Below are 14573 nucleotides of genomic sequence, written 5' to 3'. Positions count from 1 at the left end.
ACAAATGTTCTTCTGAGCTATATTCTAGCCCAAATTTCCAAATGTATTTCTGTCATCTGTTCACAAACAATAAACTTTTCCAAAATTATAGACAATATCATAACTAAACAAATGAAATGTAAATAGTGTTATTGGAGATTTAAGTATTTAGATACTCAGACTGCATAAATGCATGAAGTGAAGCATCGTCTGTCACTATTTTTAAAATTTTCTTAAAAATCAATGCCTGGCAACAAACTTGACCTTTCTAAGACTACTAGATTTATCAGAAACAAATGAAACTAAGACCCCCTCCCCCAACCAACTGAAATTTGAATTTTAGATTTAAAAAAAAAACTTTTAGTATACGAATGCTCCATGTGATATTTGGGCATGCCTAAGCTAACTTACTCAAATTATTCATTGAAAATCTAAAATTCAAACCAAAAGTACTATGTTTCATTAATCTACTATTTGACTCAAGTTTTTACTCAAGCCTTGATCAACACATTGACGCTGGCATGTGGCACAAATGGCTCACACTTGGATGTAGCATAACACAATTGCACTAACATGTTAACACACACTAACTTGGGCACTAACAAGAAACTACTGAATTCTGTGGCTGGAGGTTCTGGAAACACTTCATTGTGTGCAATAAAAATAGTTCCACTAGGAAACATCTTTTAGGTGGTAATGGGAGGATATGAGAAGTCTCCATGCTATTCACTGGTGGACTAGCATGAGCATCTCAAAGACTGTTCAGAGAAACAGATCACAGAGTCCACCTGGCCCTCCTGAATCAGAGTTTGTGTTTTTGCAAGGTCCCAGCTGATCTGCATATAGGCTCAAGCCAACAAAATGATTTATGTCAGCAGGACTCCACACGTTCCTTAGATGAATTAATCTGGAGAACTTAAAAACTCCCAAAGTTCCGGGGTTGGAGATGGTATATTAGGTAAGGTACTTGTCTTGTATGCAGATAATTTGGACTTTATTCCTGTCACCACACATGATCCCTTGAGCACAGAGTCAGGAGTAAACCCTGAGTACAGCTGGGTATAACCCGACACCCCCTCAACACACACAATGGGGAATAATAAAAAAAACCAACTTCCATCATCTCTCCAATCTTTTTAATAACTTGGTTGAGGGCCAGACTGCAGCCGTGATAAAGACATCAGGGCAATTTCTGAGAAGGTGAAACCACATTTCAGGAGTTTTTGTTTTATGGAGTCAAGATTTTTAATTTTTATGTATTTTTTTCTGCCACACCCAGCTGTGCTCAGGGTTCACTCCCAGAGCTATGCCCAGGGATCACTCTAGGAAGGGCACAGGGACTGCATGTCAAGCTCAGGTTGGCCACATGCAAGGCAAGTGCTCTACCTGCTGTACTACTGCTCTGGCTTCCATGCTCCAGGATTTTTAGGTTTGTTCAGGGTGACAGACTGAGTTGGCTCTAGTGTGCAGTAGTGAGAGACAATGATACTATAACAGGTCATAGATGTGGGGGTGGGAGAAGAGGAAAGCCCCCCACCTCCCTGCCTGCCCCTCTGGTAGAATCATCTTCAAAAGCCTTCTGATTGTCTAGATGCATCAATCTCTATTTGATAGACTTGTGATTGATGAGTCAATTAAACAAAGCTAACAAATAAGTTGCAGCAAAGGCAAGGACACAAATCCTTCAAAAAGAGTCATTGTATTACTCAGACCTCATATAATTTACCTGAAAGAAATCACTTTTTTTTTTTGCTTTTTGGGCCACACCCGGCAATGCTCAGGTATTACTCCTGGCTCTGAATTCAGGAATTACTCCTGTTGGTGCTCAGGGGACTATATGGGATGTTGGGGATCGAACCCGGGTCAGCTGTGTGCAAGGCAAGCGCCCTATCCACTGTACTATAGTTCCAACTCCCAACCACTGTCTTCTAAAAGCAGTTATGTGCATGCTTTGCACGCAGGAGGACCAGGTTCAATCCCCAGCACTGTTTAGGGATGCTTGAGCACCACCAGGAGCAACTCCTGAGCACAGAGCCAGAAATAGTTCCTGGATACCAATGAGTATGACATCAAAACAAATCAATCAATCAGTCAATCAATAAAAGCAGTTCTTCAAGGCCAAATCACCCCCAACTACCTCCAGACAGAAAACCACATATGTGCACCCCTGGATCATTGTAAGAAGTAAATCTTCTTCATTAACTAAAAATCTAGCACATGGGTGAGAGACCACAGTGGGGTGTAAGGCTCTTGCCTTGATTCTAGTGAATCCAGTTCTGTCCCCAAAACAGCATATGATACCCTGAGTATCACCAGCAGTGAGTGATCCCTAAGCACAGAGCAAAAAGTAAGCCCTGAGCACCACTGAGTGAGCACAAAACCCCAAATTAAACAAACCTCAACACTCATCCACAAGGAGTAATGCCATCTCAGTAAAGGTGACTATCCACCCACTCTCTCGGAAACTCAACTCACCTGTGAGTCGGAAGCCATTCTCCCAGCCTGGTTTTTCTAAAGCAAAGAGCCAGCCAAATAGGCCCCCGATGGGGATGAGAGGTAGTAAGGCCCTGGCAGCGGGCACTGGGAAGGAGCTGATGGATGTGTATGCTCTGCCGTCATTGCCCACCATGTAACTATGCAGGTCCAAGTCAGAGAAGTCCATGGAGTCCTGGCCCACGCGGAGGTGGCCGCTCACTTTTCCAATGACTCGGTTTGGTGCCCCTGTAAGATAGTAAATCCAGTCAGCCTGGCCCACTGTTCTGGCTGAGAAGGGGCTCACAGCTCTGTGATTTCCTGACTGACCCGTTAACCCTCCATGCAACAGACACGTCTTCCCTTTTGCGTCTCCCATCTGCCCCCTCCCCTGCCCACTTGATTCTCAGGAGGAGGAAGGGAAACCAGAAGGGAAACCAGATCGCAGGTGTTCCTGTTCGAGGTACTGAGCATCTGTAAGCTGACAATGCTTTCCTTCAGACAGTGGAGTCACAACAACCAGAAGCTGATGTCACAGCAACAGCAGCTGGAAGCAGAGATGGGTGTATGAAGCCATGCCAGTTGCATCCGTTTCCCTCACCTTCGGGCAGACAGTGTATCCCGTTTCCATAGTACTTGGAGTGACAGTGGCAGCAGAAACCAGTGGGATAGTTTGTACAGAAGGCATGTTGTGAGCACTGCATGTGGTTCTGTTCACAGGTTTCCTTGCTGGAAGCACTGAAGGTGGTAGCTGGAAAGAAAAGCAGAATCGCATGAGAAGGGCTGAGTGAGTTCAGCCTGATGGCTGCCAAGTGTTATCTCAGACACTGAGTCTGCCCACTGCAATCAGTCTAGGTTGTAGTCAACAAATGAGTTTTTGATATTTAAGCGATAGGAATAACATTTAATCCAGGGGAATCAACTTGTTTTTCCTCCTGGCATGAGATCTTACTGACAGCTCCCTTCTTGTCTCACTGCAAAGCTGGGGAAATAGGAGGAAATGGGGCCACAATGATTTGGCTGCAGAAACACAAAGCCCAACTGGTAACCATATGTTTATATTGTACAACACCTCACCACCACCAAAGGTAAGGTAAGGTAAAGGCCCTCCCGTTGATCGTCGATTTGCTCGAGCGGGCCCAGTAACATCTCCATTGGAGACTTTGTTGTTACTGTGTCTGGCATATCGAATACTCTCGGTAGCTTGCCGGGCTCTCCGAGAGGGGCGGAGGAATCGAACTCGGGTCGGCCATGTTGGCCGCTTGTAAGGCAAACGCCCTACCCGCTGTGCTATCGCTCCACCACCACCAAAAAGGACCAAATTTCAGCAATTTTGCAGGTTCAACCTCTTATTAATGACCTCCTAACAAGACCAGAGACTAACCAGAGCCTAAGCATTTGTCTCCTTTTAGGTGATCCAGAACTTTAAGCAAAGTTTGTCTTACTACCCAGAAAAAATTTTTTCCTCCTAAAAAATCCCATAAAGAACATAAAAAGTCTATAAAGAGAAGTAGAGAGGGAAGGGAGGGAGAAGGGAAGCTAGTGATTAAAATATTCTTTGCCATTGTAGGGATTCTTACAAAGGGCAAGGCCCAGGCAGGAATCTAGCCCTAGAAGAGAGGTTGGCTGAGGTACAATGCTACTGGGATGCCACAGTGGTTGCCAGATAACCTCAGGGCTCCAGTGGGTATTTTCTACTTCCCTCTCCTACCTAGTCTTCCCCGTAAAAAAAGAGAAGACCAGAGCCTTTGTAGAGTGGATAGGGTACTTGTGTTGGATACAGCTAGCCCAGGTTCCATCCCCAGCACCCCATGTGGTTCTCTAAGCACTGCCGGGAATAGCTCCTGAGCAAAGAGCCAGGAATAAGTCCTGAACATCATTGGGTGTGGCCCAAACACTAAAAATTAACGAAACTAAAAAATAAGAAAAGAAAAAGTGGGTCATGTGTGCTACAAGGAACCAAGGAAGAACAGATGATGTAAAGAATTGACCAAGGGGGTGAGGTACAACCAGGAGTGCTGATTGATGAGAGTTTTCTTCCTTACACTGAGGATGATGCCACAGTCGCAGGAGAGTGAGGGGCCACATGCACCTCTGCCTTCACCTCCTTGGCTGGGGAGGGGGCAGGGGGGTAAGGGACTGGTGGGGAACATTCCTGTGAACAAAGCAGGGGTGGTCCAGCCCTCCAGGGCTACATGCTCAGAAGTGGCAGCCTCTGAGAATGACAGAGTCCTTCCTTCCCAGCAGGAAAAATGAATTGTGTTCTAGATCTCAGTCTGAAAGTCAGGAAGCAGAATAATGGTGGGAGAAGATACTGAAAGATCAATATTTTCCCAGTATGCCTGGGAGAAGAGAAAACAGAAAGTCCAACGGTGAGGTCAGGAGAAGTAATGTCCCAACAATACAGCCAGCACAAAGACTAGTATCAGGAAGTCAATTAGAACCAAGTTAACATTTGAATAGTGTTTAATATTTGCCAGATACTATTCCACAAACTCTTTGCTTAAGAGCAGGAACTGTGGGTTTTTTTTAAATCACGATTTCACAGATAAGCCAGGCGAGACACAGATTAAAGTGGCTTTCCTGAAGCCAGACAGGCAATAGGTGGCAAGGCTGAGATTTAAATCCTGAAGTCTGGCTCCAGAGTCTGGAGGGGTGCACCTTATGACTCTATAGTGCAAGCTATGTGCAAACATCACCAAAGCTAGTTACAGATCTGATCCTATATTTGGGGCTGAGCTACAAAGACTTCAGCGAGTCAGGCTGGAGTCATGCTATCTAAACCAGGTTAAATGGCAGAAGAAAGCCAAGATCATCCAGACAGATTTCCCAGCACACCAGAGAAAGCGCTGGCAAGAAATGAGTGGTGGCAGCAGTACGAGCCTTTCCACATGATTTGACGGCTCTTCATAGAGCTTGAGAAAGCAGCAAGCCTTGGGTCTGGCGAGACAGATCACGAAGGTCAGGTGGAATATTTGGGAACAGAGGAAGGACAAAGCATGTGACAAGATTGGGAAGAGGCCTGGATGATTTGCTTGAGAAATGACAATTTGACAAGGCAGAGTATTAGATATAATCTAAATTTTAATTTCATCTTTTAAAGAGTTTTATTTATCTTTTCAGTTTTTAGGATCATTCTCAAGGGTTCTCAGGGCTTACTCCTGGCTCTGTGCTTAGAGATCATTCCTGGTGGGGCCTAGGGGATCATTATGGACTACCAGGGTTTGAAAGTGGATTGGCTGCATACAAGGCAAAGGCCTTATCCCTGTGCTATCTCTCCAGCCCATAATCCAAATTTTAAAAATAGTAAATCCAAATTTTAAAAATAGTATCATAACAGAAAACTCCTGGTAGAAAAATACAGAATGTAATATTATTTACATATACACACATATTTTTAAGTAAAGGTGAGGAGCTGTGAGGAAAGCTGAATTTTGCTACATTGGGTTCATAGAGGTAGGGGAACCCATTTGAACAAAGAAATGACTCTATCTATGTAACTTATTAATTCTTGGGTTCCTCCAGCACAGATGGTCCCAACTAAGAGTGACAGTGTCTGTGGAGGGACCAACATGCTTGTATGGATGCTTGTGGCTTCGACACCATCAGACTCATTCCCCTGAACACAAGGACTTGGGGGGGGCACAGAGGGTCCCAAGTTCTAAGAACACAACCATGATCATGACTCAGCAGCTCAGGAAGCTCTTGGGAAACCACAGAAATGTGCTATGTCTCCCCAGTGTCCTCGGCCCTGAAATCAGGCAGATACCCTCCTTTTCCCCTCACTTCCCCGCCCACCCCGTCTCATGCTTCCATTGCCAAGCATATGTTTTCCCCAATGTACTTTTCAGCACCAAAGTGAAAAATCTACTGCAGGTGTAGAAAGCAGTTATTTTCAGGAAATTCAGATACAAAATAAAACCAAACTCTAATGCTGCTCTCTCTAAAAGCATGGGTGTGTCCTGTAATGCCCTCTGTGTTTGATTTGATTCTTTGTTTGTTCCATTGCCTATTCCAAATATGGATTGGTGGAATAGAGAGAAAGTTGGGGGTAGGTGACTACAGATAGGAGAATTAAGCTGATCTAACTAAACTAAGTGTTAGTTTATAGGAATAACAAAAAACTACAGCAATGCAGCCAGCAACTTACAACACAAATGGACTAAAGTGTGAGTTGACTACATTCCAGATTGCATTTTTCTAACAAAACCTTGCCTTAGATCCCATGAGAGACCATGAACCCAAAATGATAATTATAATGGGCTGAATAAGTTACTGGCAAACTGGTCTAGTGATGGTTTTTAAACAAGTGTATTGTTGGATAACACTGGATTGTCTTTGCTGCTCCCGCAGGGAGCTTAAGTTTTATTGAGCTAACAGTGCAACTGAGGCACAACTAATAATCCTATGCTGCTTTTCTCTTTCTTCCATATCATTTGTATGGTCTGTTTAGCAATGTACTTTGATGACAACTGATGCTATACTATGTAACATGGGAGTAAATAGACTCCAGAATAACAATTACTCCTGGGCATCCTTATTTTACTTGACTTAAGCCTCAGTTGTCCTTAGTTTCTCCAAGAGTAGGGTCCCAACAAGGGACAGATGGACCCAAAGCAAGCTGTGAGCTACCCTGGCATTGAAATGGGCCAGGCAAAGCTCCATGATACTTATCTATAAGTTAAGAGCCCAGTCATGGACAAACTCATGGGCAAACCCAAAAAAGAGGTAACTGAATAAGGACCCTGCTGGAGTTAGGAAGACTGACCTGGCCTGAGGACTGTGGTCTGGAATATACAATGAGATGTCCCCAAGAAGAACCAAACTTTAAGCTTAATATATCTCTTACTGTGCTCATACAAAATGGCATTTCTAGAAATATTAGCACTGTAGCACTGTAGCACTGTCCTCCCGTTATTCATTGATTTGCTCAAGTGGGCACCAGTAATGTCTCCATTGTGAAACTTGTTACAGTTTTTGGCATATCAAATACGCCAGAGGGATCTTGCCAGGCTCTTCCTGCGGTGGGATACTCTCAGTAGCTTGCTGGGCTCTCCGAGAGAGACAAAAGAGTCAGCCACATGCAAGGCAAATGCCCTACCCGCTGTGCTATCACTCCAGTCTACAAATACTATAAGAAATAAATTAACTATGACTGTTTAAGTGGATTACTAGCTGAGGAGAAAGCAATACAGCCTAGACGGAATCCTGCCCTTGGGCGGATCTCCTAGTAAACTTGAGTAATCTTTCTAGATGAGATTTTGTCCTTGAGAAGTGGCCTTCACCTCTCTTTGTTGATTTGTGCAAAAAACACCCCACACTGCATGATTCCTATATAATGTGCTGTAAAGGGTTGTTGGGAGAGACTAAAAACTGGGAGAAGACAACTCACAGCATAGAGAGAGAGCTGCAGAGGGAGAAAGAGACTGAAGACCGGAGGAGTCTGAAGAGGATGGAGTAGGACAGAAGACAGAGGCAAGAGACTAAAAAGAAAAAGACGATGGATAAAAGGAAAATCATGGCAGCAGACTAGAAACCAGGAGACAGAGAGAGACAGAGACTGAGGAAGATAGAGGCAGGAGACTGAAGGGGAAGACAAAGACTTGGGATAGAGAAGACACTGAGAAAAGACTTAAGAGTGAAGACCAGATGCTGAAGACTAGATGTTGAGGATAAGAAGGTCGACAATGAGACTCTGAAGACAAGGAGAACTGAGACTTTGGAGACTTTGAGGTCTGAAAGGAGACTTGGATGATGGAACTCTGATGACTGGTACTATGGCCAAAATGATGACTATTACTACACTGTAAAGGGAGAAATTGGATGACATCAGGGAATCTGCTCATCACCTATCCTTTTCCCTTCGTCCGGAAGAGTCTGGGGAGGTGAGCATCCACCCGCAGGCCCACCACCTCAAACCTTTATTTCCACCCTTTACCCTCTTTCTACCCTTTATTCTCATTATATCTTGTGGTGTTGTATAAAAACTCACAGTGTATGTGAAAATACAAAACAGGATGAACAAAAACACATGTTCTGCCTTCCAGGAAACTGCCACAATAGTTTCCTCCCTGTCAATGGTAAACGAGGCTCCTTCTAGGATCCCTAGTCCAAATCCATACCTGTGCTACTGTCTGGAGTATCACACATCTGTCCCACCTGACTGCACACACCTGTGCTACCAAACCACAGGAACACACCTGAATACAGTGATGCACACCTGTGCTACCTGACCTCAATAATGCACAGTTGTCCCATCTAACTGCACCAATGCAGGGTGTCACCTAGTTGCAATCTGAGTGCACATCTGAGACAAATCAGACTGCTGTGATACAAATGCATAACTGTCATTTTCCTCTCTTCCTCTCAAGGGCTCCCTCACTGTCTCGGTAGTCAGAGATGCCACTCAGGATGTCCAAGGTTCAGATTCCTTCTCTGTAAGGTAAGAATGATGACAGCATGTACCTCCGGTTCGATTTTAAGGACTAACCCAGATGACAGATTTGGAAGTAAAGTTCCCCCTCTGAGTTTTAGTGGGCACTCAAAAATGGGAGTAAAAATTCCCACTAGTGCCAGGACACAGAAAGGCACTTGGTACTCGGGCAATATTTTCCATGAAAACTGACAACAAAACCACTGGTACTCCCTAGAGAAATGAGAGCCTTCAGACATTTCACAACGGATCCTGTAGCCTGTGGAAGCAGAATAAAGCAATAAAATACTCGGGGACAGGAGATTATGACATTCTTGACTGGGGTAGACCTGAGCAAAAAAGATAATCACCTGAACAAAAATAAGGATCTCTAAAAAAGACTCCCCAAGGGGATATTTTAAAAAGGAGGAGAGATGTTGGGGTGCTTTAGACTAAATCTTAATTTCTTGCCTAAGTAAGATTACTGTGAAGTTTAAAGGGGAAACTAAACTGAACTGTGCTTGGTGGTCCCTATACCCAGGCTATATAGTTTAATTCTCATAGCTAGTTAATGAAGAAAACAGGGGTAAAATGAGCATAGGCCTTTCCCCATACAACATAGCAGAGCTGGGAATCAAGCTTCTATCTGCCTAACACCACAATCTACTGTCTCAGCAGAAAAACCAGGCAGCATGGCTCATGGGCAGACAGGTAGTATGTACTATGTTGAGCCTCTGCTATGCTCACCAGCCATCTCAGCGGGCATTCACTTTGGCCTGATAAAATCTCTGGCTACCAAGGTTTTACTTCAAAAATTCAAATTTGGGATAGAGAGATAGTACAAGAGTTAGGACCTTGTATGCTCACTGACCTGGACCCAATCTCTGATATAAGAGAGGAGAGAGAGAGAGAGAGAGAGAGAGAGAGAGAGAGAGAGAGAGAGAGAGAGAGTGTTCAACACTGATGAGTATAATTCAGAAAACAAAACAAACCAAAATATTCAGTTTGTGGCCAAGAGAGATAGTACAGGGGTGAAGGTACTGATCTTAAATGCAGCTAATCCCTAGTACCACATGGTCCCAGCAGCACCACATCCTCTGACTTTAGCATGGAACCATCAGCTGGGTTATTGGAGAATTGCCAATAGGCCCTCAGGCCTCCTGAGTACCACCTGGGAGCATCCCCAAACAACAAAACAAACAAAAGATTCAAAGTTCATTACCAAAATAAAACCAAGTCTTTAACAACTGTACGGTTTCTCTGTACCATATAGATTTCTTAAAGCCTGAATTAGAAAGAGAAGCTCCTCTATTTTCCTTTTCTACTTTTTCTTTACTTGTGGGATGGCTGAAATCCCCCTTAAGATGAATAACCTTCTAGTAACATCTTTTGTGTGTTGGGGGGATCTGTCTTTTGACAGCATCTTCAAATGACAGGAATAATGCATTCCAGCAGCTGACAGATATCAGAGCTGGGCAAGGACTGCTAGCTTTGTTCTCCATGGTGTTTCATTCACCTCCTGCCCTGCAGCTCCCAGCACACATGATGGCAAAGGAGGTGACACAGGACCTTCTTAACTCCTCATGAACACAATCTCTGGATGCTCTGCAATATTCTATGCTCTTTCCAGGGCAGGAAATTGCCACGCCCCCCCCTCCCCCAATGAACACAGTCCACTCAGGAGTCCATCTTCACCTCAAACTGTTTTAGACTTTTTGAGTCTAAAAATTCTTGCTTTTACATTTTAGTTGGATACCAGAAACTTATGCTGAAAATTCACAAAATTGTTAGAAGGGTCTAGAGTCTTCCAATATGATTTTCATTCTCTCTTTTACAGAAAACTGGTCCCTAAGCACTGATTAGGGTACATTCCTTTAACAAGCCTTCACTCTCTACCCTCTCCCAGCCCCATTGCCACTATACTAAACCTTTTATAGTTAGCAGAGGCAATCATTTATAAAGAACCATCTAGCGTAGATGTTAGTTACATGGATGATCTCATTTAATCCTCTTGAGAAATGTGGAGGAAACTGAAGGTTTGGAGGTTACATAAGTTGTCTGGGGTTACTGGGCTAGTATGGTGGCTTAGGATTCAAATCCAAGTTTGACACCAACCTCTCTCTCTAACCATGACACACTGCCAGAGAGGAACAAAACAGCCTCTTCCCTGCTTATGTAATCAGCATTAAATAAGTTCTTGTCAGTCAGCAGAAGAACCTACAAGACCTTCGTTGCCCAGTCAACATGTTTTCAACCGCACAGGGGATGGGAGCTGGAGAAAAGGAGGAAGGGAAGGCCTGAGGAACATTTTCACCCCTGACTCCTCTCCTCCTAGTACCAGTCAGAGAAGCAGTCCCGGAAACAAATGGAAGAAATGTGTGCTCAGTTTCTCATTCACATCTGTGTGCCCCTGGACAGGAAGATCTAAAGTGGCAAGTCTCCGCTACGGAAGAGAAGGGGACAGGGGTTCTGAGTCTATACTGATTAACCGCTACTTCCTCTCAGCACTGCTCTCCTGGCCTCTCCCTTTGGTCAGTGAATCATGAAATGAGGACAAGACTCCAGGGAGGTGAATACCACAGCTGCACAGCCGTGAACCAGCGATGACGAGACACAGGTGGTTAGAAGTTTTCTTTCCCCATGGATCATCCTCTCCCCCACACCACTGATCTGTCTAACCCAGGGGAGCTCAAGGGCTGTCCTGGCATTAAGGAATAATCTGGAATTCTTGTTGAAGTGGCCCAACTGGCCTCCTCAAACTCAAAGCTTCAGCTCTCCTGCACTAGAATGCATGTGACGCCTCAAACCATTTTACCTTTGCTGAACTTTCAAACCGAAATATTTCATTACACTTGAGAGCGTGTCTGGCACGAACAACTCTGTTCTTCGCCTCTCACTTTATGAGGTCCATTTTCAAAGGAACGTTATTAACGGCCAAGGGATTCCAAACAAAATTTGCCTGCCAAGATTTATTTGGCAAACAAAAGATGCTCTATCTCTTAAAACATGGGCTTTAAAAATCAGTTCCAGTCTTTTCTTGGCTAAATATTTCGCTTACTTGCCTGAGAGAAAAAAAATCTCCACTCTCTGAAAAACACAAAATCTTAGGTTTTCATGCACACAGCTTCTAACCCATTTACCCTGAGTGTTGTCTTCTGCCCTTCATAGAAGTCCCTGACCACACCATGGTGGATGGGAGTTTGATATGGGGTAGTTTGGAAGATTCTTCTGTCTGCTGGGATGGACACCTCTGTGTCCAAAAACAGTGCCCCTTTATCTGGGTAGGCCTAGAGCCGTCTGCTTTTAGCATAAAGTGGTGAGGGTTGCTGGGGAGGGTTCTATGAACCTGAGCCATGGGTCCTTGGCTGTTCAGAAGACTCAACTGGGCCTTTGGAATCAGAGGCATTTATTTTCTGGGATCACTCTTGAGTTTAATGTTCAAGATGGCAGATTCTGATTTAGAGTAGAATGGCAGGTAACTAGGTGTGGGATGCAGTATGTGGGGCAGGGGTGGGGGGATGGGCATCAGATAAGTATGTTGGGGAGCCAATCCTACCTTTTTCCAGTGTTAAATGATCTTCAGAATGGAAGGAAGTCCGGGTTCTGTCTTGGGTAAAGGATGATACCTCTGGATGAGTCGAGGGGTGCGCCATCTGATCCTCTTTCTCAGGATAAGCCAGATGGTCTCCATTCTTGTCACTTTCCAGGGAGGCTTCTTGGCTGGAGGAATTCTCCTGGGGAGCTGCAGGGTAGGCTTTGGCGAATTCGCCCCCATATATTGCTGGCTCGATATTATACATGGGGGATGTGCTGCCAATATGAAAAGCCCATACTCCATCGACCTCGAGGTTGCTATATCTAAATAAAAAGGAAACCGTAGATTGTAACCAGTGTCCATTCCCCTCCGAAGTGAAGAAATTTACTCTACAACAGAAAAATTACTGGGGCTGGAGATAGGGCAGAAGTTAAGGGGCTTCTTGCCTTGCACAAGGTCAGCCATAATTTCAGTCTTCAGTACTGGATGGTCCTCAGAACACCATCAGGAGCAACCACTGAGTACAGAGCCAGGAGTGGCCCCTGGGCACAACTGAGTGCACTGGAACCCATAACCCCCAAACTAAATGTTCACCGGTATAGAAAACCAAATAAAACTAGACTTACACAGTTGCCAGAAGGGCTATACCAAAATGTTGTTGTATACTACCTCTTTCTTTTACTTTTCATTTATTTTTTTATAAGGTACCATGATTCACAGAGTTAATCAGAGTAAAGTTTCAAGCATACAGTCTTCTAATACCAATCCCACCAAATATGCATCTTATGTACAGAGTTCACATCTTACGCACCCACAAAACATTAGACCAGTCCAGCAAGTCAGTATCAGCTCTACATTTCCACTTTATCTAAAATCTTTAAATACACTCCAGAAAAATGTATGCTTGAATTGGGGGTGGGGCATCTTATACTTAAATAATAATGACCTGGTGCCCTTCTGATAACCCCTTCAATGAGTAATTACAGTTCTTCAATACAATTTGCAAGACAGGACAGTCACCATGCCAAATTTGAAAGAGAAGATCTAATTTTTTTTCTAACCATCATCATCATTATTGTCACTTAGGTCACATGCTAAAATAGTGTACATGTTTATGGTTTTGATGTAGTCACTGCTCCTCACCACCACCAAGTACCCAAGCCCCTCCATTATAATGTCTTTATCACTAACCTTAAGGGTACACAACTAGAAAGGCAGAGCTTGAATCTGAATGCAGTAATAACAACAAAACCCAAGCTCAAAACATCTACATTATATAACATCAAACAAACAAACACAAAACAAAACAATTCACTATTGTCAGCATAAGACTTAAGCCAGGTTTAATAATATTAGAGACTTTTTGCTCTTTAGTCATATGAATTATTTAATTCACAGGAAATGGTGATTCCATGTAAAAATAAAAAAAATATAGCTGCTTGTCTAAAAAAAAGCAAAGCAGTGAGTGGTATTTAGGAACATCTGGAATCAGAGAGCTCACTTGTTTTCTCCATTAGAAAAGAACATGAATTCCATTCAATCTTCAAAATATTCCAATGTGCCATAATTTTTAAGAGAACAGCTACATATAAAATATCTAAAATAAGAAAAAACTAGAAAAACAAGACTCTACTAGTTTTTTGTTTGTTTTTTGGGCCACACCCAGTGATGTTCAGGGTTTACTCCTGGTGCCCATATGTGGTGCAGGGATAAAACACAGGTCTCACATCAGGGGCCCATACGTGCCAGGGATCAAACACAGGTCAAACATGAGCAAGGCAAGCTCTCTACCTGCTGCACTATGTCTTTGGCCCCTTGGCTAGTTTAAATATATCACTTTATGTTCTATGATTTGTGTCAGATTACCAGACTTGGAGTCTCACATGATTTAAGTTCTCCTTAAAAGAGAACTGGGGACCAGAGTGACAGTGCAGTGGGTAGGGTGCTTGCCTTACACACTGCTAACTTGGGTTCATTCGTGAGGATCCATAAGTTTATCCAAATCCACCAGGAGTGACCTCTGAGTGCAAAGCCAGGAGTAAGACTTAAGAAACTCTGTGCATGTGGTCACAAAACAAAAAAGCCACTCAATGAGGCAAATTTATATGGAACCCACAAAAGACCCTAAATAGCCAAAACAATCCTGAGAAAGATAAACCAAGTTGTACTACTCAT

At 43.6% G+C, this 14573-nt stretch overlaps 1 protein-coding gene across 1 annotated transcript in view; it reads right to left on the bottom strand.

Moving 5' to 3' along the window:
• Nucleotides 1-14573, bottom strand: part of NID2 (nidogen 2) — a 73580-nt gene that overhangs the window by 41653 nt on the left and 17354 nt on the right. Inside the window, exons 4-6 of the mRNA XM_056133609.1 lie at nt 12420-12721; nt 3053-3202; nt 2455-2700 (exon numbers count right to left, since the gene is read on the bottom strand). Coding sequence (XP_055989584.1) covers nt 2455-2700; nt 3053-3202; nt 12420-12721 — 698 coding nt within the window. The remainder of the gene's footprint in view (nt 1-2454; nt 2701-3052; nt 3203-12419; nt 12722-14573) is intronic.

Source organism: Sorex fumeus, unplaced genomic scaffold (assembly GCF_029834395.1).
Source record: "Sorex fumeus unplaced genomic scaffold, SorFum_2.1 ptg000098l, whole genome shotgun sequence".
In the NCBI taxonomy this organism is placed as follows: domain Eukaryota; kingdom Metazoa; phylum Chordata; class Mammalia; order Eulipotyphla; family Soricidae; genus Sorex; species Sorex fumeus.
This window is presented reverse-complemented; position numbering and strand designations above follow the sequence as displayed.